We start from the raw sequence: 26,621 nt of genomic DNA on the forward strand, positions 1-26,621 counted from the left end.
TGAACAAATATACACAGGTACAAGTTAATTAGGACAATAAATATGGGGAGTGTACAGGATTACACAGAGCATCACTAAACTGAATACAAATATTCTAATTTATCCAGATTACACCCATAATGACATTAGCGGTTATCTCACAAACTCAGATAGATGTTGCTCAACCCTTTGATGGCATTTAATTCGGACTGGCTTACATTAATGTTATCAAACAGTGATCCATTATAGAGGGACTTTGTGAAAAACTGTTAATAAAACCAGTTTTATTTCAGGAAGCAGAAGAGCTAAGGGATAAGGTGACATCATGTGCAAATACATGGTCACGCTTGTTAACCCATGAGAAAAAGACCTGTGAAACATTCTTTGATGAAGATGGAATCTTTTAAAAGGGGCGGGTTGTGTTGTTGATAAAGGTCCGTTCACTGAACGGCAACAGTGTTAAGATACACCGTTCTTGGTAACTATCCTCCAGGGTGGGTGAGAGGGGATAGTTGGCTGTTGAAGAGTCTCTGAGATGACGCTCCTGACAATGTCCGTTCTCGGTGGTAGACTCAGCAATCCAGGCACGGTGCTCTTAATGATTGACCCAGTAATGGGATCTGGAGGGTTAAAGCTGTCAGAAAGGCGTGGGATTACTCCCAGCTGGCCCCAGATAACCTCAGTGACCCCAACGGGTGAGGTGGTCCTGTCTGCACAAGTAGCAGGAAGTTCACCAGTGCTCTGAGCGGTTTTAGCTGATTAAAGTCCGCACACTTGGCAGTCCCTAACTGTTATCTCTGCTAACTATCTGTTCTTAGGAAATTTGGGGGGGGGTGCCCCTATGGAGAGAGGGTGTGCGCCCTGCATCAAGCAAGCAGAAATTTTACACATGGAGATTCTCAGTAGGTTGATTGGGAGACCCTTAAAGGTGGTGATAGTCTTAATATTTCTTTTTAATTCATTATTGGGATGTGGGCGTCGCTGGCAAGGCCGGCATTTATTGCCCAGCCCTGGCTACCCTTGAGAAGGTGGCGGTGGGCCTTCTTCTTGAACCACTGCAGTCCGTGTGGGGAAGGCGTCCCACAATGTTTGTAGCGTTTTGATACAACTGAGTGACTGGCTAGGCCACTTCAGAGGGCTGTTAAGAGTCAACCTTGTTGGAGTCACATACCGGCCTAGATCGGGTATGGATGGCAGGTTTCCCTCCCTAAAGGACATCAGAGAATCAGTTATGTTTTTACGACAATCAACAGCTGCATGGTCACTTTTACTGACAACAATTTTTCTTTTATTTCCAGATTTTTTTAAACTAAATTCAAATTCTCAATTTGCTATGGTGGGATTTGACCTCATGTTCCCTGGATTACTAGTCCAGTAACATAACCACTGAACAGTAATGGTTTGCCACGTGTCAGATACCCGGCTCACCAAAAATCCAATGTTATGGGCGACGTGTGTCTTTACTGCGTTGCTGTCGTAAATGTCTCTCAGTCACCCTCGGTTAATGTGCTTTATACATTAAAACTGCTGGTTGGAGCAAGTGATTTGTACAGAACTCTACTTAATGTGACATCGTGAATGCTAAGAGTGGGATGTGTGCTGCACTTCTGCTCGCGATACTGCAGCAGTAGGATATTTACTCCGGTCTACAGTGTGCACTCAAAAACCAACGCTGGGCCTAATTTAAAAGGTTTGTGACCTACCTGGAAGAGTAATCTGACTTTGGTTCATCGTCTTCGATCTCAAGGGTCCTCTTGAGTAAGTTGTCCTCTGTGTACAGCTGGCACCTGGTGAGTATGTTCTCCGATTTACTGTAGGCCACCATCGGACTGACGCTTAGCTTCTTGTCCACTCTCATCGCCTTGAGCCTGGGGCTACTTGGCCAATCAGAGTCCGTGGTGGAGCTCACGCATGACTCAACATCAGCGTTAGTCCGTGTCAAAAACTTCTCTTCAATCAGTCGGGCATTCTCCTTGATTTGTTCCTGGATTTCCGAGGTCAGGGTTGGAAAGTCAAAGGTGAAATAATTCCCATGGCCCCTTTTGGGGGATGACAGGATTTCCACAGAGTCTAGGCTGGTATAAGAGGTGCCTTTGGCACGATGAGACTCCAGGATATATTCAAATTGCTTGCTGAATGTGTCAGTGCCGTCCTCAGATAGGCTCCGGGTAATACAAATTGAGGCAACTGAGGGAATCAGATTTTTGATCTCCATCTCTGGTGACCTGCGGAAGGACAAAGACATAGAATCATAGGGTCATACAGCACAGAAGTAGGCTATTCGGCCCATCGTCCCTGTGCCAGCTTTTTGAAAGAGCTATCCAATTAGCCACACTCCCCTGCTCTTTCCCTATAGTCCTGCATTTTTTTTCCTTTTCAAGTATTTATCCAATTCCCTTTTGAAAGTTACTATTGAATCTGCTTCCACCGCCCTTTCAGGCAGCGCATTCCAGATCACAACAACTTGCTGCGTAAAAAAACATTCTCCTCATCTCCCCTCGGGCTCTTTTGCCTATTACCTTAAATCTGTGTCCTCTGGTTACCGACCTTCCTGCCAGTGGAAACAGTTTCTCCTTATTTACTCTACCAAAACCCCTGGTAATTTTGAACTCCTCACATGTCATTAATCTTCAACATTTCCCGTTAAATGCAACAGCAAAGATAGAATGGAAAAGGCTTGCGATGGTGGAGCATTTCCACACAAAAATTATTTTCATTTTTAAAAATACAGTCACTGTACTTGTTGCCCATGGTGTTACGTAAGTAGCAGTAACATTGTCCTATCCAGTCACAGAAACTTTAGCCCATCTTGCCTGCATCAATGTGCTGTAGGGTTGGGCACTATGTTAAGTACATGTAATGCAAATGAAGGCCAGCAGAGGGAGTGCTGAGTCAGTGTGAGGGCTTGACAAAGCAGGTAGATGGAATTACATGGACTGCACAGCACAGGATCAGGCCATTCGGCCCAACTGCTCCATGCTGGAGCTTATGCTCCACCACTCTTAATCTCACCCTACCAGCATAACCTTCTATTTCTTTCTCCCATGCGGGAGAAAGGTAAGGCAACCAAAGCCAGAGCTCCCTGGATGACGAAAGAGAGAGAGTAAGATGAGCAGAAAAAGGAGGCATATGACAGATGTCAGGTTGATAATACAAATGAGAACCAGGTTGAATATAGAAAGCACAGAGGAGAAATGAAAAAGAAAATAAGAGGGGCAAAGAGAGAGTATGAGAATAGACTGACGGCTAACATAAAAGGGAATCCAAAAGTCTTCTACAGGCATATAAATAGTAAACGGGTAGTAAGAGGAGGGGTGGGGCCGAGTAGGGACCAAAAAGGAGATCTACAAATGGAGGCAGAGGGGATGGCTGAGGTACTAAATGAATACTTTGCATCTGTCTTTACCAAGGAAGAAGATGCTGCCAAAGTCACAGTCAAAGAGGAGGTAGTTGAGATACTGGATGAGCTAAAAATTGATAAAGAGGAGGTACTAGAAAGGCTGGCTGTACTTAAAGTAGATAAGTCACCCAGTCCAGATGGGATGCATCCTGAGGGAAGTAAGGGTGGAAATTACAGAGGTGCTGGCCATAATCTTCCACACATCTTTAAATATGGGGGTGGTGCCAGAGGACTGGAGAATTGCAAGTGTTACACCCTTGTTCAAAAAAGGGTGTAAGGATAAACCCAGCAACTACAGGCCAATCAGTTTAACCTCGGTGGTGGGGAATCTTTTAGGAACGATAATCCGGGACAAAATTAATAGTCACTTGGACATGTACGGATTAATTAAGGAAAGCCAGCACGGATTTGTTAAAGGCAAATCGTGTTTAACTAACTTGATTGAGTTTTTTGATGAGGTAACAAAGAGGGTTGATGAGGGCAACACGGTTGATGTTGAATATATGGACTTTCAAAAAGCATTTGATGAAGTGCCACACAATAGGCTTGTCAGCAAAATTGAAGCGCATGGAATAAAAGGGGCAGTGATAGCATGAATACAGAATTGGCTGAGTGACAGGAAACAGAGAGTAGTGGTGAACAGTTGTTTTTCGGACTCGAGGAAGGAGTACAGTGGTGTTCCCCAGGGGTCAGTGCTGGGACCACTGCTTTTCTTGATATATGTTAATGACTTGGACTTGGTCACAATTTCCACATTTGCAGATGACACAAAACTTGGCAGTGTAGCGAACAGTGAGGAGGATAGTAATAGTCTTCAAGAGGATATAGACAGGCTGGTGGAATGGGCGGACACATGGCAGATGAAATTTAATGCAGAGAAGTGCGAAGTGATACATTTTGGCAGGAAGAATGAGGAGAGACAATATAAACTAAACGGTACAATTCTAAAGGAGGTGCAGGAACAGAAAGACCTGGAGGTATATGTGCACAGATCATTGAAGGTGGCAGGGCAGGTTGAGAAAGCGGTTAAAAAAAGCATACAGGATACTGGGCTTTATAAATAGAGGCATGGAGTACAAAATTATTCCTGGGATGAGAGGGTTGTCCTATGAGGAAAGATTGAGTAGATTGGGCCTATACTCTCTGGAGTTTAGAAGAACGTGAGATGATCTCATTGAATCTAAGAGGGCTTGACATGGTAGATGCCGATGATAAATTGGATAGCCATGTGGTGAAGGATCGAACCCTAGAGCCTGGTATTTAGTTCCTTCCATCCTTCATTCACAGAGATTCCCCTTACACAGACACCACACCCAAGCTAAGCTCGCCTATAAACAGGATCCCCAATTTATACCCACCACCTGAATACAATTAACACTAATTGATATAAATCATACAATTAACAGCTGAGAGGATGTTTCCCCTGGCTGGAATGTCTCGAACTAGGGGACATAGTCTCAGGATAAGGGGTCGGACATTTAGGACTGAGATGAGGAGGAATTTATTCACTCAGAGGGTCAGGAATATTTGGAATTCTCTACCCCAGAGGGCTGTGGATGCTCAGTCGTTCAGTATATTCAAGACTGAGATCGATAGATTTTTGGACTCTAAGGGAATCAGGGGACATGGGGATCGGGCAGGAAAGTGGAGTTGAGGTCGAAGATCAGCCATGATCTTATTGAATGGCGGAGCAGGCTCGAGGGGCCATATGGCCTACTCCTGCTCCTATTTCTTATGTTCTTAAAAACAAGGAAGTTTTGATGAACCTTTATAAAACACTGGTTCAGCCACAACTGGAGTATTGTGTCCAATTCTGGGCACTGCACTTTAGGAAGGATGTGAAGGCCTCAGAGAGGGTGCAGAAAAGATTTACTAGAATGATTCCAGGGATGAGGGACTTTCTGGATAAACTGGAGAAGCTGGGGTTATTCTCCTTAGAGCAGAGAAGGTTGAGAGGAGATTTGATAGAAGTGTTCAAAATCATGAAGGGTTTAGATAAAGTAAATAAAGAGAAACTGTTCCCATTGGCAGAAGGATCGAGAACCAGAGGACACAGATTTACGGTGATTGGCAAAAAAAATGTGACATGTGGAAAACCTTTTTTACGCAGAGAGTAGTTATGATCTGGAATGCGCTGCCTGAAAGGGTGGTGGAAACAAATTCAATCATGGCTTTCAAAAAGGAACTGGATAAATACTTGAAGGGAAAAAAATTGCAGGGCTACGGGGAAAGAGCGGGGGAATGGGACTGATTGGATTGCTCTTACAAAGAGCCAGCACTGGCTCAATGGGCCGAATGTCCTCCTTCTGTGCTGTAGCCATTCTATGATTCTATGAACTGCTGCACTAAGACCAGAAATGATTCAGTGGAACTTATCCACAACTTGTTAAGATGTGGAGATGCCGGTGATGGACTGGGGTTGACAATTGTAAACAATTTTACAACACCAAGTTATAGTCCAGCAATTTTATTTTAAATTCACAAGCTTTCGGAGGCTTCCTCCTTCGTCAGGTGAACGATGTGAAAATGAAATCCTCGAAATGAAATCGCATTTATAATTCACAGAACAATGCTTGGTGAGTACAGACAGTTTTTTCAACTGCCCGTTGCCAAGGCAATCAGTGTGCAGACAGACAGGTGTTACCTGCCAGGTCTCACAGAATATACAAATCACCAAAAAAAAAACAACAAACAAAAAAAAAAGAGATAGAGAGGTAGAAACATAGAAAAGACAGCAACTGACCCATTATATTAAAAACAGATAACATTTGTTCGCTGGTGGGGTAACGTGTAGCGTGACATGAACCCAAGATCCCGGTTGAGGCCGTCCTCATGGGTGCGGAACTTGGCTATCAATTTCTGCTCGACGATTTTGCGTTGTCGTGTGTCTCGAAGGCCGCCTTGGAGTACGCTTACCCGAAGGTCGGTGGATGAATGTCCATGACTGCTGAAGTGTTCCCCGACTGGGAGGGAACCCTCCTGTTTGGCGATTGTTGCAACTTGTTAACAGATGCGACAACCTGGACCTTGTTAACAGGCTATTGAAACAGAGAACTGCCACCTTTCAGTGAGTTACTGAATCACATATCTCTAACCAGTTGGTGGGTTGTTTGAACATACATACCTGTGACAGGTCAGTGCCCTGACAAGACACCCAGAAATTAAGATGCCACTATAACGAAGGGTTATTTAAATGCTACACTAGTAACACGTTAATGAAACAGTCTGTTACTGAGGTATTTCGTCCTACACCAATAGCCTGTTAATGAGCCTTTCATGCCCTTTATATATAACAACGCTGCCTCTGGAGATAAGGAATGCCATTTTCCTACCTCCAAGGGTGGCTGACCCTTCAGCCCTTCATGTCCCCGCACTCTGGAATTCTCTTCCTAAATCTCTCCCTACTACATCTCATCCTTCCTTCAGAAGTCTCCTCAAAACCTGTCTCTTCAACCAAACCTGCAGTCACCTCTTCTGACACATTAACCTCCTGCACCCTGTCCGATTCCCCCCTTGTGAAGGTCTTTGAGTGGTTTCCCTTGGTTAAATGTGTTGTATCAGTGCAAGCTGCTGCTGTTGCAGATTCACTGTTTAACAATCCTACTGGTCAATGACCCGGAAGTAGGTGAACACTGGGTGCCAGCTATCATTATGCGGAACTGTACTTAACCTTTGTTGTTGCCCTAGAAAAGTTAGCCATTCAGTATAATCACACAACCTGTGTTCTTCTGTATATAATGCAAGCAACATATGTGTTAACTTGTGGGGATCACACTGCTACTGATTATCTGCATGTGTTATATTATATGGCTACTCACTAACCCACAATAGGGCTGGCAGGTTGCAATGGGCTATTGGGCAGCTCAGTGACAGCAGGGAGCCATTAGGTTAGCTGCTCTTGATCTTTTATTATTGGTAGTAACCATAAATTTCAGATATTAACATTGCCCCACGGTGCTGTTTAGCTGCTTTATGCTCAAAATAAAAAAAACAGCTGACAGGACCATTTCTGTAACAGCTCTCCCCGACATCTGTAAGGGTCCTAAATGAAACAAGCATCAGCCATTTCAACCACAGTCAGTCTGCAGTACTGGCCTGCTCATAATTCAACACAAATTCGCAGAATTACTCCGAGACTGTAAGGACTGTTTGTGTGGGTAACTGAAATGTCACACTGATCCTCAAAGATTAGAGCTAAGACACATCGTTGGGGCACAGTACATGGAGCTTTACCCTGTATCTAACTCTTGCAATGCATGGTCCATCAATCTAGCTGGATTAAAATCCAGATTCCAAAGATGCAAGTTCGTCATGCTAACTGACTATGCCATCCAGTTCTCTCAACAAGGAGGATTTTAAGGTTAGTTAAGAGTTCTTTGCAGCAGTTTGATTTTTATAAAGTGGTACAAGTACGGACACTAGCTCGTTAGGAACTGATTACCTTTCATCAGCAGGGGAAGGTGGCCCGTAGAACACTTCGTCCTCTGCAGTTTTAGATTGCTCTTCTCTACACTCCTCCTGATTCCCAGTGGTCCTGTCTGGCATGGACCCTCCTGGAGGAGCACAATGGCCCATCTGAGCAGCATCACGTTCACCCATTAAACTCGGTCGGTGAATAATGTCGCTCGTGTCTGGACTGGCCATGTTGTATTCCGCCATGACTTCATCCAAGTCGGTTTCCTGGTAGCGTCTGACGGGCACAGCGTCCAGGTCAGTCTCAGAGTACTTGATCGGTCTGGTTGCGTCTCCTGGTTTGTTGGCCGCTGAAGTCCCATTTGGCAAAGACGTGCCTTTCAAATCATTAACCACCTCCATGGAGCCATGATTGTTACCCCGTGGTTGTACCTCAAAGGATCCATCGGTAGATTGTCCCCTTTGCTTGTCCTGTGGTATTTCACTCGTTACGGTAATGTGTGGATTTGCCGATGGCTGCTGGATTTCAGAATCAGCTGCAAGCAGACAAAAGATTGTCAGTAATCTTCAAACTAGGTGGAGGAGATGTGAAGAACATGAGTGGCTGTACAAACCCTAAGCTAATCCCATTTTATACAGTGTGTGTAACATTGAACAGCTCAGTGTTTGCACAGTTACACACACCGTACCAACCGGAGAGCATGTTTGTATAAATTCTTAAAAAAGGAAATCAGCTATGTGTCACAGAAGGAACTTCGCTCTGCATTTAACCCATGTTAAACCCTAGGTGGCAGTAACTGGTACTGTAATGGCTTAGATAAAGAACTGAGCTGTAAAATTTCAAAGATTTAGAATGGTCAGATTAAAAAGAGACCGTGAATGAATTTAAGGGATCAATCTTACTCTCAGCATCGAGCTGAATGAAAGATGCAATCAGAGTCCTTTCTCATACTTTGACCCTTTGCATTGCCTTGTTGAGGGACTTTGGTCAGTAGCAAAAATACAAATCATCTTTGGAAAGAGAATCCTCCAGGTTATCGGTCAAAGTGAACCAACAAATGCCACAGCCAATCTTCATCAGTAATGCCCCATTAACAAATGGCCAATTCATGCTGGTTTTGGTGATATTAGTTGACGAAGAATTATTGGCCATGACACCGGGAGGACTCCCTGAACTTCTGATTGGGATTTGGTTACTCTGAGAAAGAGACATTGTCTGTAATGGCTGTCTCGCCAAGGGAAAGAAGTAATGATTAACAACTTGTTTAACCTGCTTATCTGGGGTTCTTGAAAGAAACTTCCTTTGGTGAGTGACTGACTCTTAATCTAAGGTGTGAGCAAGCTGTCAAACTAGGTACATCTGTGGCAGCCTGAGTGCCTTCAATTCACTTGGCTGTTGCATGTCCGAGTGACAGCAGCAAGAAAGAAATCCATGGGATTAGTTCCTCATTACTAACTTGACATCACAGATACATGATCCAAATTCTAGAAGAGAACTGCCAGGGTTCCAATCTTCTTGTTTTTCAATGGATGGAGTAAAGTTAAGTGAAGTAATGTAATCTATCTAAATCTACATTTTGGCTTCTATTTAATCTTACTTCTTAATAAATATGAATTAATAGTTTTAGCCAGAGCTAACGGCCCGACACTGAGTTTAGCATTGTTGGAAAGATTAGGAATGTCTGTGGTATCTTGTACTATAACCCAATGTTAAAAGGGTTCATAGTTCACCTAGTGTCCTGCTATCCTAGAAACTTTGTGCATGAGGTCCAAGCTTTGGTTCCAGTTTGCCAGTGAAAGATAAACTTTACATTGAGCACAAGTAAGAAGTATCTGGAGTTAGCCTGAATCACAATGCTTGAACGGGCAGGGAGTGCTTTGTTTAAAATCTCATCCTTAGAATGGAGGCAAGAGTACTATACTAGAGTGTCAGCTAGATTGTGAACCCAACTCCTGGTGTGGGGTTTGAACCCAATCTTCTGGTACAGAGGGGAACCTGGCATCCACCTTTATGTGAGAGGTGATATCCTTCAGATGGGACATTAAATCACCACTCCATCTGCCTGTTCTGGTGGTTCAGGTGCACCCTAAAGATACCATGGCATAACTGAAAGAGCAGGAAGTTCTCCCAGTTTTGGCCAACATTTCTCCCTCAACCAACACCCACCAAAGCACAGATTAATTAATCACGTACCCCATTTCTGTTTGTGGGACCTTGATGTACACAAAAAATGGCTGCCTCTTTTAGCTACATAACAACAATCACCTAACATCAAGGTAATTCCTTGTAACATGAAGCACTTTGAGAAGTTTCAGACCAATGTGATAAGATGATAGATAAACACTTCATTGCATTTTTCTGCTTCTCAGAATTTAATACCTTTGGTTTATCAAGTAGTATGTCAGTAAAAATTTTCATCATTTTTGGAAAGCCATTGACAAAGTTCATTCAGCAATGTTCTTAATACTGCAGATGATTTGTCTTTATATTGTCGTAATGTTAGATTTTCTGCCTGTCCTTTCTCCTATTAACTTTTCTCATTAAGCCAATGGTTAGAATTGCTGATTACTTCTAACTATTTTAAGATATTACAATATAAGAATCAGACTTCCCTACTTAACAAACGCTAAGAGCTAACATTACTTTGATATAAAGAAAAATCATTGGGAATATTACATGAACACACTTCAAGTCAGTCTGATTAACCCTTATCTTTCATTTATTTTAAACATATTCCATGGTTTCTTTGTAATCCATGACTGAACATAAAGGAATAACTTTAAGATTAAACAACTTTATACACTGCAGTATTCAGCACTTTCTCCTCTACTTACAAACTTCATCTTGCAGTCCTGGCTGGAGCAGTCTGCTTCGAGCTGATTCCTTAATTACAATATTGTCTGATTCTGACTGCTAAGGGAATGTCTCTAAATTACAGACAAAAATCTCACTGACACTGAAGTTAAAGGAACAAATATGAATGCTCATAGAACCATAAAAGCTTACAGCACAGAAGGAGGCCATTTGTTTCCATCATGTCTGGGCTGATTCTTTGCTATAGCAATCCAAAACTAATCCCACTGCACCACTCTCTCCCCAAGCCCTGTATCTTTATCTGCTTCAAATATTTAGCCAATATTCCCTTAAAAGATGCAATGGTCTCTATCTCAACCATTCCCTCGGGTCTAATAACCCACTGCAAAAAGAAATTCCTCCTAATCTCTCTTCTCATTCTATCAGTGATAATCTTGAATTGATAACCCCTAGTTACAGTCTCCAGAGGAAATAATCTCTCTACTCTTTCAAAACCCTTCATAATTTTAAAAACTTTTATTAAATCTTCCCTTAGTCTTCTCTGCTCTAGTGGAAATAGTCCCAGATTCCCATCTCTCCTCATAGCTATAGTTGTCCATCCCTGGCATCATCCTTGTGAATCTATACTCTTGTACTATATCAGTACACATGCTGGAGTGAGCCTTTGGTTAGCATTTCCACCTCAGAGTGAGGTGGTACAGGGTTCGAGCCCCGCTACCAGGCAAGTGGAGACTGGAGCTCCGGCTCTGAATACTGAGTTGACGTCCAGCAGTGATACTCACATCCGATGATTGCAGGGTTGTGGAAGCCCATAAAACCCTCCTGCTCTATTGGACTAATCACCCAATCAGCTGGGATACAGATGGTTACAGCCATTGAAGGAGTGCTCGTAGTTTGTGACCTTTGCTTTATTAGGTAGTATTTTAATAAAAACTGTCATCATTTTTTGGAAAGCCACTGTCAAAGTTCATTCAGCAATGTTCTTACTCCTGCAAATGATTTTTCTTTATATTGTCCTAATGTTAGATTTTCTGCCTGGCCTTTGATTTTAAAACAAAGCACCCTCTGCCTGTTCATGCGTTGTGATTCGGGCCGTTTCCAGGTACTTCCTACTTGTGCTCAGTGTAAAGTTTAGCTTTCACTGGTAAACTTGAACTAAAACTTGACCTCATGCACAAAGTTTCTAGGCTAGCAGGACACTAGGTGAAATATGAGAGTGGCCTATGAATTCTTCCACAGCTTCACACTATTCTCCATGGAGGAGTGTGAAGATTCGGAGAAAAAATATTACACGTGCTACAGCAAATAAAGCAATTTAGTGCTTTAATATGGATCTACACCTGATGCCTATATTACTTCAATATGACTCTTTATAGCTAGTTGCACCTTTCCAATATGTCCTAAAATGGGTTTTGACGTTTACCTTTATCTTCTGGGATCTGTGGCTCCGCTATTCCGTAAAAGAATTCCCGTCTGGCTTTTGCAATCCGCTGAGCACGCTCAGATTGTTCCCCAAGCTGCATGCAAGAGTCAGCCTTAAAGATAAAATGATAGAGCCCCATGTGTTCATCATTCAGAAAGATTCAACACGCTATCTGCGAAGCGACAGCTGATTGCAGATTTTGCACAAGGAGGTTCTTAAAAATTCTCCGGGGAGAGTCTGGGACCGAGGGGCAGTTATGGAAATCAACGTCTTTCATGAAACCACATTAGTACAAGTATGCTCTAATTTCAGGTTTCTAATTTCTGTCTAGTCCGTTGTACAATGCTTCAAAATTAATGCCCTACAGAATTGCAAACACAAACCAACAGTGAAATATTCAGAGTGTTTGGAAGTGAATTTCAACTTGCCTATATTTATATTCATATTCAACACTAACAACTTGCATTTATATAGTGCCTTCAATGCAGTAAAACGTCCCAAGGCGCTTCACAGGAGCGTTTTCAAACAGAATTTGACACCGAACCACATAAGGTGATAGTAGAACAGGTGACCAAAAGCTTGGTCATAGAGGTAGGTTTTAAGGAGGAGAGAGAAGTGGAGAGGCCGAGGTTTAGGGAGGAAATTCCAAAGTTTAGGGCCTAGACGGCTGAAGGCACGGCCGCCAATGGTGGGGCAAAGGAAGTCGGGGATACGCAAGAGGCCAGAATTGGAGGAGCGCAGAGATCGCTGAGGGTTTTAGGGCTGGAGGAGGTTACAGAGGTAGGGAGGGGCGAGGCCATGGAGGGAGTTGAACTTCAAGTTATAAATGCAACACGATGTAGGGTCCAAATAGAATCATTCAATTGCTCACTACATTGTTCTGTTTTTCAAGCAGTAACAATCTCTGTTTTTTCAGTTATTGTCTCTCCTCCCCCAGTCTCCCATATCACAAATCACTTGTGGCCAAGGTGGAGGTCCCTGAATGACATTCTGAGCTGAGCAGACCATGTGAATGAGCAGGCATGGATAGCTCATCACTTGCCTTAGATTTTTCCCTCTTGCTCAGTGCCTGTCTATCACCCGGCACCTCAGGCAATGCACCAAAAAACAGCTGGTAGCACTCTGACCAACTTGGTCACAAGTTTGAGAGTTCACGTCCTACTTTAGGAATTGAGCACATAAACTAGGCAGGCACTGCAGCGCAGTACTGAGGGAGTGCAGCACTGTCGGAGGTGCCAGCTTTTGTATCAGATATTATAGTGATATCTCGTCCACCTGTTTAGGTGGATGTTAAAGATCCTATGGCAGGATTTGAAGAAGAGCGAGGAGTTTGATGCAATCATCAACATTCCTCCCTCAATAAACACTGCCAAAAAAAGATGAAGTGGTTATTTATCTCGTTGCTGTTTGTGGGATTTTACTGTGCACAAAATGATTACTATGCTTGCCTATATGATGTCATTCATTGTATGTGAAGTGTTTTGAGATGTTTTTTGCGAGGCATGCAATAGGAGTAAAGGTACATTATCAGACCCCTCTTGCATTGCACATGAGTACTGACAGGTACACTGTCAGTGTCCAAACCAGCCAATTAAACTTGCTTAAACTTGCAAAACAGTTTAAAGAAAGCTTGGTTGATGAATGTTTTCAAAACACAGGCACAATACTGAGCAGTGTTTGCAAACTCCATAAATTTTAGGGATAAGTGTTGTGTCATCAAATATGTCAAAGGCTCCTGTGCATGATTGGTTCACGCTAAATTAGGTTGCAGATATCTTGTTACACATTTTGTGTGAAGCAGCTAAAGTTTGCTGTTTGCAAGAACTGAAAACAATGAAAACCCTTCAGTTCTTCCTGGTGTCCTGGCCAATATTTATCCCTCAACCAACATCGCTAAAACAGATTATCTGTTCATTATCACGTTGCTGTTTGTGGGAGCTTGCTGTGTGCAAATTGGCTGCCACATTTCCTACATTACAACAGTGACTACACTTCAAAAATGTACGTCATCGGCTGTAAAGCGCCTTGGGGCGTCCTGAGGTCGTGAAAAGCACTATATAAATGCAAGTTCTTTCTTTCTGGCTCTTCCCAATAGCCAATCTTAGCAAGTCTGGCAAGTTAGACTTGCTACCGTCCTCGTGAGACCCAAGGGCTGGGGAACCTCCGACACTAGTCGGAATGGACGCACATTATAGTGTTAGAACAACGCAGATCTGTGGTGAAGGGACTCGCATTGGTAACGCAGAGATCATGGGGGGAATTTCCTGGGAGCATCTCCCATTCTGCTGCCGTAACTTCTACAGAAGTTTGGCGGAAACCCTGTTTGCACATGTGAAATTCCCCCCCCCCACCCTTTGAATGCACAATCCCATCATGACGGATAATGAAACTGAATTCAACATATCTGCTCGTTTGTGCTCTTATGAATTGTATATATTGTTCCTATGTATTCCTTCACAGCCATTCATTTGTTTCAATCATATCCTAAAAGCACGGTATATAACATTCCATCATGTCTCTTGCAGCTGGCCCTTTCAAATAGTAAGTCTAATTAACAAGGCTCTCCTCTGAGGGGATAATGAAATCCTCTTGGATCTATTTACGAGACTATTAACAGCCGTACATAACAACGGCAATTCATTTTATGTCAAGCACTTTGGGATGTTTCTGGGAGACATGACAAAACCCCATTTAAATGCATTTCCTTCTTTCATTTGTTTACTTCAGTTATTTCTGTTTCCCTTGTGATGATTTTGACAAGTTTAGGTGGAATCCTGTTTGAGATGGACGTACACATATCTAGAGTCACAGGGAAATAAATGGAGAGCGTTACCCCCGCACAGAGAGGGTATATCACATAAAATAGAATGTACAGCCATTCTATCCAGAAACAGATTCATGCCAGTGTTTATGCTCCACACGAGCCTCCTCCCTCCCTACTTCATCAAACCCTATCAGCATATCCTTCTATTCCTTTCTCCCTCATGTGTTTATCTAGATTCTCCTTAAATGCATGTCTGCTATTCTCCTCAACTACTCCTTGTGGTAGTGAGTTCCACATTCTAACCACTCTCCGGGTAAAGAAATTTTTCCCTGAATTCCTTATGGGATTTATTGGTGACTACCTTATATTTATGACCCCTAGTTCTGGTCTCGCTCACAAGCGGAAACATTCTCTCTACGTCAACCCTATCGAAACCTTTCATAATTTTAAAGACCTCTATCAGGTCACCCCTCAGCCTTCTTTTTTCTAGAGAAAAGAGCCCCAGTCTGTTCAGTCTTTCCTGATAGTTATAACCTCTCAGTTCTGGTAAAAGACATGAGTGAACTTTGATTTTTCCGGTCCTTTTTGCGACACCTGGCAGCAGTAGAAACAACTCTTAATGACAGAGGGATTTCAATTTGGACTTTTTTTTTTGTTAATTTATTCTCGGAATGTGGGCCGGCCGTTATACACCCTGTCCGACTGTCATTTCCAATGAAGTCAATTGAAAGGATAATTGGGAAAGGTGTATAACTATCGTCAGAAATTAAAGTCACCCCCTCAGAGAAACAAAGACAGATTTACATTTGTGTTTACGAGAAAGGACCAACAGGCCTGTAGACATGTTCGCCCTGATCCTCTGTTTGTTTTTATCCCTATGCACCAACCATCCATTCCCCCCCCCCCCCCCCCCACCTCCTGGGAGGGACAAAAGAACAGATACCGGTAGCCAATTCATGGGTTCAAGTCCCACTCCAGAGACTTAAGCACTTGATCTAGCCGACTTATCGCAGTGCAGTACTGTACTGAGGGAGTGCTGCACTATCAGAGGTGCCGGTCCTATGGATGACGCTTTAAATTGAGACCCCCATCTGCTCTCTCAGGTGGATATAAAGGACCCCATAGCACTATTTGATGAAGAGCAAACAAGTTCTCCCAATCTCCTGGTCAATATTTATCCCTCAAACAACATTAAAACAGATTAGCTAGTTATTTATCTGATTGGTTGCTGTGTTTTCCTACATTACAACAGTGACAACACTTCAAAAGTACTTCTTTGGCTGTGAAGCATTTGGAACATCCTGAGGTCGTGAAAGGCGCTATATAAATGCATATTCTTTATTTATTTTGTCTCCTTGGCCCTGTGTCCTGGTTTAGTACACTTTCTAGGACTGTCATATTTTAAATCATAGAATCCCACAGCACAGATGGAGGCCAGTCGGCCCATCGTGCCTGTGCCGGCTCTTTGAAAGAGTGATCCATTTACTCCCACACTCCCCCCCACCCCGCTCTTTCCCCATAGCCCTGCAATGAGGGAGGCATGAACTCCAAGAAACAAATCTTCTCAGGGGAATTGAGCAAAGTCGCTGTTGGGCAGAGACAGAAATACACCACTTCTAACTGGGTCACACATTCTCAGCGGCCAATGTCTTCAGTTGCTGATCATTGTCTCGGGATTGTTCCCAGACCAATTATCACGGTTGATTATGATCTGTCACCATCAATGATGCCCACCAACCACCCAGTGTGCCAGCTGGATATTCCAACAACTTTCTCCTGCATTGGGCATCGAGCAGCGAACAAAAGCAGATCCAGCAATAATCTACAGCGAGAGATTCATCTCTGCCATTCCCACTAACGTACCCCATCTCTATCCTTTGGATTGGTGAGAACTACTCCTGTTGATCCCAAATGCACTCTATTATTCCATATACATATAAAACAAACTGTAATTCACCGCTGCATATTCAGCACAGTCTTTAATGGTCTCAATAACAACCCAATAAATGAGTTGGGCAAGTGCCAGTCAATAGCCACACTTGTCTCTGCAGGCCCCAATTACCGCTAACAAGCTGGATCAGTGCCAATCTAATAGTCAGGCCATCCCTGCAGGTCCCATGTACTTGTGCACTGGGTTTTCAGACTGTGAAGTCGAGCCAGCCTCTGTGCCTTGCTCTCCTGTGTTTATTTACCATCTGCTGCCACTGCCCTCCTGCAAGCCCAGGCGGAAAATAGAAGACCCAGTCTCCCCCTCCGTACAGAAGACTGTCTCCATCTTTCCGACTCGGCCTAATCCACCAGCCTACAGGAGATTGGAGGCAGTGGACAATACGTTCCGCTGCGTTGCATTTAGTAAAAAGAAACCTCTTACTTAAAAGTACTGGGTGGGGGGGGGGGGGGGGGGTGCGGGGGAGAGGGATGGTGGTGTCAAGAACAGGAACAAACACTTCATGGACCAGCAGAGTGTATTTACAAGGCAGGCCAGGGAGCTGAGGATCAGGAGAGTCAGAAAGAACTGGGCCAGCTATACTAACACAGTCAGAACAAATCATCCAGTAGGTTTATATTTGACGGTGTCGTTTACTGCAGGAGGCCATTCAGTTACATAAAAACACCTTATAAGCAAGCAAGTTGCAGTATTGCCAGTCCATAGTGGATGTGGGTCAGGCCGACCACTTTTACCATCAATAACCAGCCCAAAATCATGAGAGGGAGCAACTGTTTCAAATGGCGGGTGGATCGGTAACCAGAGGACACAGATTTAAGTTAATTAGCAAAAAAGCCAAGGGGGAGAGGAGGAGAATTTTTTTTACACAGCAAGTTGTTATGGTCTGGAATGCACTGCCTGAAAGGGTGGTGGAAGCAGATTCAATAGTAATTTTTGAAAGGAAATTGGATATATACTTAAAAAGGAAAAATTTGCAGAGCTATGGGCAAAGATCAGGGGAGTGGGACTAATTGGATAGCTCTTTCAAAGAGCTGGCATGCGCACGACGGGCCGAATGGCCTCCTTCTTTGCTGAATGATTCTATCCAAGCCCGAACAACCTACTTCCACCTATAATCTGGTATTCTTCCTACCTTCTACATACAGCTAATGACAGGGCGAGGTTTACTACCATGAGTGGGAGCAGTCAGTCAGGGTCAGCTGTTGAAATATTTTGTAACACTCGATCCAAATCTCTGCTCCAACACCAGAGAAAGTTGTCCCTTGAGCGGAGATAGTGCTCATTTTCACAGCGTGGCATCTTGTTTCACTGATAACATCTGCTGCATGAACAATTACCATGCACTCTTATATTTAACTCACAAATTAGTCTTCAAGACATTTTGCCAGATGACAGTGAACCTTTAATATTCTGTTCCAGTGGACGCTAAAGATTGCTTGGCATTATTTGTTGAAGAGCAGGGAGTTCTCCCAGTGTCCTCGCCAACATTTCTCCTTCAGCAAGCACCATCAACAGCAAATTATCTGGTCATTCATCTCATTGCTGTTGGTGGGATCTTGCTGTGCACAAAATGTCTGCCATGTTTAGCCACTTAACAGTCGCCACATTTCAAGGTTATGTATTGTACGTGGGGCACTTAGCATCATACAGCAAAGAAGGTGGCCATTCGGCCCATAGTGCCTGTGCCGGCTCTTTGAAAGAGCTATCCAATTAGTCCCATTCCCCTTGCTCTTTCCCCATCGTCCTGCAAATTTTCTCTTTTCAAGTATATATCCAATTCCACTTGGAGGCATTTCTGACATGTGACAAACCACTGTATCAATGCAACCTTTTTATTAACCACTGATGTATCACATAATGCTGCGGAAGTGCATGAGCAAGAGGTTCAAAGAATGACCCCAGTGGCCCCAATATGGATAATAAAACAACCCTTTTTATGCAGTTTGAAACCCGATTCTCATTAGAATTTAAAATGGTGAATTCCAGCAGCAATCTGCCCTCTGTTAGAAATACAAGGCTCACCTTGACCAACACAGAATATTCACCAACAACAAATAATAAAGACAGAGAATATTGACATGAAACAACTCCAACCCTTCCATGTCACCATGGATACGCAAGGTAAGGCTAAAAAAATACAGCGTGAACCAACACATCTGATATATAATTTTAAAATGTCGGTGCGATTTTGTGCTCATCAGAGGCAAGGGATAGTATAAGAAGGCTTGGGAATGAGAAAATATCATTCAGTGCTCAGCAAGATCCCACAAACAACAATGAAATGAATGACCAGATAATTTGCTGTTAATGATTCATGGCTGAAGGAGGAGTGTTGGCCAGGACACTGGGAGAACTCCCTGCTCTTCTTCATACTGCTTCCACCATGAGCACCTCATTCATGGTCTTCCCACCTCCTCAAGATCTCCCTACTCTTCCTAACCACCCAGATGAACCAAACAGATCTACTGATATATCTGGAACCCTCAATCCCCATTCGCAACAGGGATTGATGCAATTCTTTTTTGAAGGTACTACATGAGACAGAATTAACTACATTTTCTGCTAACCTGTTCTATTTATTTCCCTCCACGTATCAGCATCAAGAACGCCCACGTCATAGAATTATAGAATCCTACAGCATGGATGGAGGCCATTTGGCCCATCATGCCTGTGTCGGCTCTTTGAAAGAGCTATCCAATTAGTCCCACTCCCCCTGCTCTTTCCCCATAGCCCTGCAAATTTTTCCTTTTCAAGTATTTATCCAATCCCCTTTAGAAAGTTATATTGAATCTGTTTCCACCACCCTTTCAGTCAGTACATTCCAGATCATAACAACTTGCTGTGTTAAAAAAAAATCTCATATCCCCTCTGGTTCTTTTGCCAATTACCTTAACTGACTGGAAGGACAATAAAGCTCCTACCGCTCTGGCCCCAGCTACGTGCCTTAATCCCCAACCTTAGACGAACACGCTCTACTGCCTCAGCTTGACAATTTCCATTTTCCACACCAGCCATCAGTACGGCTTCTCTGAGTAAGGTATCAAATTACTGGCAGTTCGTAAAGGACCAGATCAACATTACTCACTCCATTTAGGACTCTTACAGTCAGCAAAAGGAGCTCAAGCTTCGCCTAATCAGCCGTACCTGGTTTTGAGCACGAACTCCAGACTATGAAACAAGATCACCCTGCCTGTCCTCATCCAGTTTTACGAGTAGATAAGAGGCATTGACTTTGTGGCTGTAATCTAATCTCCGGGTTTGGACAATGTTCATGAAATGGGATTTGTTCTCACGGTTTCCAGTGTCCCTTGATGAGAATAGAGTGTTGTAAACAACCCCTGTTATCCAATTTGGAAGCAAGACTTGAACTAAGTACTGAATCCAAACTGACCCAAAATTGGCCCATTATGTATGAGTTAGCAAATACCCAAATTGGGTAAAATGCAAACAGTTTTGAGTTCAGATTGGCCTGTCCCTTTAAAGTGGGGCAGAGGGGAAAATACCCCTGTCTGCACATGTGCCACTATTTGCCCATTTCTTCCCTTCAGTGCCCAGTGGCTCGGGAGTCATATTCATCTATCACTACAATCTAGCAATAAAACTAGGCACCGTCATTAATTTTGCTCTCTCTTTCTTAATTACCAGCCAGCTGACAGTCATAAGTAACAGCCCCGATTCAGTTTAGAGCCTTCCTGCCATTGTATACCGAGGGGCTGCAATCAGGGAAAAACCCCCTCGGGCAGAATGTAAAATTTTAATTGATGTAATGTAACTGTAATGAATCTGTAATGAACCTGTAAAGAATCTGTAACGTACCTGTTATCAAAAATGTGCATTGAGTGTATTGCAATGAGGCACCCTAGAGTGTCATGAACTGTAATTATGTCCAATGTGTTCATTGAACTGGACTTGATGTAACCTGCAAATTGTATAATCTGTATTGTGTACGTTTGGAATGTGATATGACAACTGTATTGTATGTATTGCTGCAAATTTTATGAATAAAGTATATTTTTTGGAAAAAAAACAGCCCCGATTCCTAGCCATCTAACGTGGACTCGTGTTCCCTGGTTGAGTATCTGTCAATTTTCCCTCCTGATGAGCGGGGAAAGGAAGGAGTAACAGCACCTAGTGGCGGGTTGAGTGGGGGTGAGACTGCGTCTATTTCTTTACTGAGGGTAAGAGAAGTCATCTGTGTTTCCTGGGTTTCTATCTGCTTTCTCGCCTCTCCCAGGTGATCGCATGGTTTCGGGCGGGGTGGGGAGTGCATTTACATTGTGATACATAAGGTATCACAATTGTGTGAGACAGGCTGGATGGACCAGACGGCCTTTTCCTGTCCAGCATTCTTCCTACGATTTGACAATGAAATCAGCCTCCTTTTTTTGCCTGAATGATACTGTGTACTATTAATAGTTTCTATAAATTTTAAACTGCTGGGACAAATACAGCATTGGAATCACAGAGTAGACGTCACTTAACACAAATGCCATTAATTTACGCCGTTTCTCCGGGATTTTCACGGATTTTCCGCTGAAGTTACGGCCGACAGATGACCGGGAAAACACCCGTGGAAATTTGGCCCCAAAATATGATCAGGTGAAAGGTCAAAGCTCGCTGCAATACCCTTCCTCTTACTGTACATCTGCCTGCTACTCCCCCCAGCCTCAGAGACCAGTTCAGCAACAACAACTTGCATTTATATAGCGCCTTTAACGTAGTGAAATGTCCCACTGCGCTTCACAAGAGCGATTATCAAACAAAATTTGACATCGAGCCACATAAGGAGATATTAAGACAGATGACCAAAGGCTTAGTCAAAGAGGTAGGTTTTCAGGAGGGTCTTAAAGGAGGAGAGGGGTTTAGGGAGGAAATTCCAGAGCTTAGGGTCTAGGCAGCTGAAGGCATGGCTGCCAATGGTGGAGCGATGAAAACCAGGGATGCGCAAGAGGCCAGAATTGGAGGAGCGCAGAGATCTCCAGTGGGTTGTAAGGCTGGAGGTGGTTACAGAGATAGGAAGGGGGGGGCGAGGCCATGGAGGGATTTGAAAAAAAGGGTGAGAATTTTAAAATCAAGGCATGGCCGGACCGGGAGCCAATGTAGGTCAGTGAGCACAAGGGTGATGGGTGAACGAGACTCAGTGCGAGTTAGGACATGGGCAGCAGAGTTTTGGATGAGCTCAAGTTTATGGAGGGTGGAAGATGGGAGGCCGGCCAGGAGAGCGTTGGAATAATTCAGTGGAAAGAAGAGACTTGCGTTTAGACAGGTCCTCATCGCTTCCCTCAGGAACATCTTAAAGCACTTCACATGCAATGGATGACTTTGTGCAGCAACTGGTCTTACGTAGGCAAGTGTTACAACCATTTCGGCTGTACAAACAGCAACAAGATGAACGATAAACTAATCTTCTTTTGCTGGTGTTGGTTGAGGGACGATTGTTGACCACGCCATTTTTCTTGGAATTAGTGTCGCGGGACATTTAACACCCGCCAGCATCGCTGGCATAAACAGACGAGGTTTCAGTTTAAAACAACAGTGTCTCATCTCCAAACTTGAAGCAGTGGTTCAGGGAAAAAAACAGGGCAAGTAAGAAACTGAAAACAATGCGATCTGGGGGAGTGGGGTTGTTCAGAGATGATATGGGCAATTTTAACCTAACCCACCCGTCGGGAAACTGACGCGATGGGAGGTAACGCTGGTTTTACACCCAGCCCGATTTTACCCTCCGCTGAAGTCTGAGGAGAGCAATATCGGGCGGGGTTTAAAACCAGCGTTCCACCCCCGGCAAGTTAGGTTAAAATTGTCCCCCAATGTCTGAAATACTTGAAAGGCCTGAATTGAATTGCAGCCTTGTTTGTCCCTCCCGTGAGTTCATAGGAACAGGAGTAGGCCATTCAGCCCCTCGAGCCTGTTCCGCCCTTCAATTAGAACATGGCTGCTCTGTATCTTAACTCCACCTACCCACCTTAGTTCCGCAACCCTTAATACCCTTACCTAATAAATCTATCAATCTCAGCTTTGAAATTTTCAATTGACCCCCAGCCTCAACAGCTTTTTGAGGGAGAGAGTTCCAGATTTACACTACCCTTTGTGTGAAGAAGTGCTTCCTGACATCACCCCTGAATGGTCTAGCTCTGATTTTAAGGTTCTGGACTCCCCCCACCAAAGGAAATAGTTTCTCTCTATCCACCTTCTCAAATCCTTTAATCATCTTAAACACCTCAATTAGAGCAGCTCAGTTCAGTTCATGTTGGGATCAGACAAGGTTTCTCCCCATGTCCCACACCGCAATCTAAATAACATTCCTGCTGCAATTACAACACTGTCATTATTTACATTTTTAGTTCACGGGGATTTGAAGATATTTATAGCAGATTTCTCTAAGTCTAGGATAACATGCCAATATAGAGGGATAAACTTACCTTTAGGCAGCATGTTACTGACAGTTACTGAGCAGCAAGCATACACAAAGAGACGGTGCTGTGACTATATCACGTGCCTATATCAAACTTATCTGTAGCAAGAGTGTGACAGGTCAGCACTTTTTACCTGAGGAATTTAACGTCAGTCTATTCACACAGGGCCTGCCTGATCAAAGAGCCAAGACAGAGGATGCCTTTCAGAGCACTGGCTCCTCCCACACCAATCCGCTCCCTGCAGTGTTTCTGCATTCAGCCCGTGCAGTGACTAATATATATCTGCCACATGCTCCAAGATCTCACGGGAGTCTCAACCCAGACGGGTCTCACCTCAAACAAGACAGCCGCAACTTTCTGAGCTCCACACGCCACCTGTGTTGCATGTGTAGCAACTTTTAACAAGCTGAAGTCCGAGGGGTAGGAGGAGTGAGAAGGATTATGTAGTGTCGCAACGCAGTGCTGAAGGATGAGGAGAGAGGGCAGACCTGGCAAGGTAGGCGCAAGAGGAAAATATGGGGAGAAAAATGTTTGCACTATATCTCTCTACTGGCGCCCGTCAGTCAGTTAGGAGACATTTCACACTTGAGGCTAGGCACTGGGTTTCTCCAGCACTTCATCAGATCGCAAGGTAAATACGGATGAGAATGCCCAATTCAGACAATCCTAGCACATCCATCCAGAAAAATACTACAGACTTCCCCCATCACGGCAGCCAACTGTTTCCTAGATAACTCAATACCAACAACACCATTTGTATTTATCTGGTGCCTTTAACGTAGAAGAACATCCCAAAATGCTTCACAGAGGCGTAAACAGACAAAAATGGATGCTGAGGCAAAGGAGGAGAGATTAGGAAGGGTGACTAAAAGCTTTGTCAAAGAGATGGGTTTTAAGGAGGGCCTTGAAGAAGGAAAGGGAGATGGAGAGGAAGAGGAGCTTAGTGAGGGAATGCCAGGGCATGGGGCCTAGATTGGTGGGGGAAGGAAGGGGGACGCACAAGAGGCCAGAAACAGAGAATTCTGGGAGGGTTGTAGGTCTGGAGCAGATTACAGAGACAGGGAGGGGTATGGCCATGAAGGAATTTAAACATGAGGATGATGATTATAAATTGGAGGCACTGGGGGATCAGGAGCCTATGTAGGTCAGCAAGGATGGAGTGAGAAGTGAACAGGACCTGGCGTGGGATAGGATATGTGGCAGCAGAGTTTTGGTTGAGCTGAAGGTTACGGAGAATGGGAGGCCAGCCAAGGGAACATTGGAATAGTCAAGTCAAGAGCTGACAAAGGCATGGATGAGGGTTTCAGTGGTAGCTGGGCTGAGGCAGGCGCTGAGGGGGACAATGCTGCAGAGATGGAAGTAGGCGGCCTTTGAGCTGGAGCATATGTGGGGTTGGAAGCTCAGCATTGGAGTCAAATTGGAGGCGGGGATTGTGAACGGTACGGTTTACCCTGAGACAATGGCCAGGGAGCGGGAATGGAATCCATGCCAAGGGTGTGGAGTTTGTGGTGGGGACCAAAGGCCTCTCAGTCAGTGTTAAGCTCTCAGTCGGTGTACAGGGGCTTTGCCTCCACAGCCCTACCCAGAAGCCCATTCCATCTTGTCAATTGCTTTGCTTATTAAATTGATTGGTACCTGACCACAATACAATTTCAGCATCAGAAGAAACAAATGATCACGTAAAGGATTAAATTCCAACGCAGTAGCTCTGGTAGTACAGCACTGTATTCCACGCACTCCATGAACTCATTTTCATTTCGACAAGTTTCACACATTAACGTGAAATGTCTTGCAGTAGCACAGCTCTGCACTCTCTGACTGGGGCTAGAGGTGAACTCTACTGATCCATGATAGCATATTTCATCAGCTGACACAACAACAGCATTGACAGGAACCAGAAAAGGAAACATCTCCCATTGCCCAGCCTTCCCACCATCAATCATCCCAGGCACACAACTCTGGACACTCTAAACTGCTCTACTATTGGCCCATCTACTTTCAAGATTACTCACAATCCAATTCTCCAGTCAAAACCTGATGGATGCTTTGGCACAACTGTGCCTGTTTGCAGCCAGGACTGTGCCCGTTTGTGACCAGGACTGTGCCCGTTTGTGGCCAGGACTGTACCTGTTTGTGACCAGGACTATGCCCGTTTGCGGCCAGGACTGTGCCCGTTTGCGGCCAGGACTGTGCCCGTTTGCGGCCAGGACTGTACCTGTTTGTGACCAGGACTGATCGGGCTTCGTCTTCCAACTGATGGATCCAAGCTTTGAATGGGAACGATGCCATTGTTACTTGACAGTTCACTGGAGGTAGTCGCAGTCACCAGATTCGTTCCCACATCCAGGCTCCTTGTATCTGTTGGCTTTGAAACAGACTCTTGATGCATTTTGTTCCCAATTTGAGGGCTTTTTCCTCCAGTGCAGGAATCTTGAGCAAAGGCATCCGAACACTTTGGGCTTCCACTCCCAACCGATGGAACCAAACTTCGAATAGGAACTACGCCATTTGATGGCTCACTGAAGGTACTCATAGTCACCGTGTTCGCTCGCATCTCCAGACTCCCTGCCTGAACCGATTTTGATACAAACCCCTGAGGCACTTTGTGCCCAGTTTGGAGGCTTTTCCTTCCAGCGGAGGAATCTTGATCTGAGGCAATAAGATTTGCTCCCTGAGGAAGCACAGACACATTGAAGGGGTTAACGACGGTTTTCACTCTGGCTTTTTCAATGTAGCTGAACGTAACTACCGAGCTTTTACCTCCAGTGTCAATGCCCACCTCTCTTCTTGTATTCTCCAAGGTAACAGGGCAAAATGGATGAGTCCTAATGCACACTGGGGAGGTTGGGGCAGTGAACCTCCCGGGGCTTGTAGGAGTAATTTCCCGAAAAGGATTGGTCTCCGATCGTGTGCGGATGAGTGAGGCTGTGCGTTTCTCACGGTCAGGAGAGCCCAGGAAAGCCATTCTTGTATCTGGCGTCAGACTGCGCCTCTGCATATGGGATCTCAGGGTGTGGGAACTGGGCGAGAGTCGGCATGGCGATCGGGCGGTGGCATCAGACTGTGTGGTGTTCAGGTTATCTCGGCCCAGTAATTCCGGAGATCTTTTGACACAGCTCCCGGAGGAACCAGTTCTCAGCTCCATATAGAAAGACATGATTCTTGTATTTTGTGCCATTTTGCACAAAGCCAAGCCAATCACAGGCTAATGGGAGGCAGCAGAAGCAGGCCTACCACAATCATCTTCCCACGCTGAGGTACATCGGGTCTCCAACCTAGGAAATTCCAAGAAATACATTACTGATGAACATCATCAACATAACAATCATGGAGCTAAAATGAAAGTTACAATCTAAGCCTTGGAACTTCCAGTGGGGCCAATGGAAATAGAGGGTTTGAATACCCAAAACTCCAGACAGGGGCCTAACCCCAATCGTTCAAAATGGCAGCAACTGCAGCGTAG

At 44.3% G+C, this 26,621-nt stretch overlaps 1 protein-coding gene across 2 annotated transcripts in view; it reads right to left on the minus strand.

Annotated features, from left to right (window-relative positions):
* The window catches only part of LOC137304048 (PH and SEC7 domain-containing protein 1-like), a 97,778-nt gene extending 71,442 nt beyond the window's left edge, over positions 1–26,336 (minus strand). For both annotated transcript variants that reach the window (XM_067972468.1, XM_067972469.1), the window contains exons 1-4: positions 25,374–26,336; positions 12,031–12,142; positions 7,821–8,328; positions 1,683–2,204 (exon numbers count right to left, since the gene is read on the minus strand). In XM_067972468.1, coding sequence (XP_067828569.1) covers positions 1,683–2,204; positions 7,821–8,328; positions 12,031–12,142; positions 25,374–26,336 — 2,105 coding nt within the window. The remainder of the gene's footprint in view (positions 1–1,682; positions 2,205–7,820; positions 8,329–12,030; positions 12,143–25,373) is intronic.
* Between the last annotated feature and the right edge of the window lie 285 nt (positions 26,337–26,621).

The sequence above is a fragment of the Heptranchias perlo genome, chromosome 36 (genome assembly GCF_035084215.1).
Source record: "Heptranchias perlo isolate sHepPer1 chromosome 36, sHepPer1.hap1, whole genome shotgun sequence".
NCBI classification, from domain to species: Eukaryota; Metazoa; Chordata; class Chondrichthyes; order Hexanchiformes; family Hexanchidae; genus Heptranchias; species Heptranchias perlo.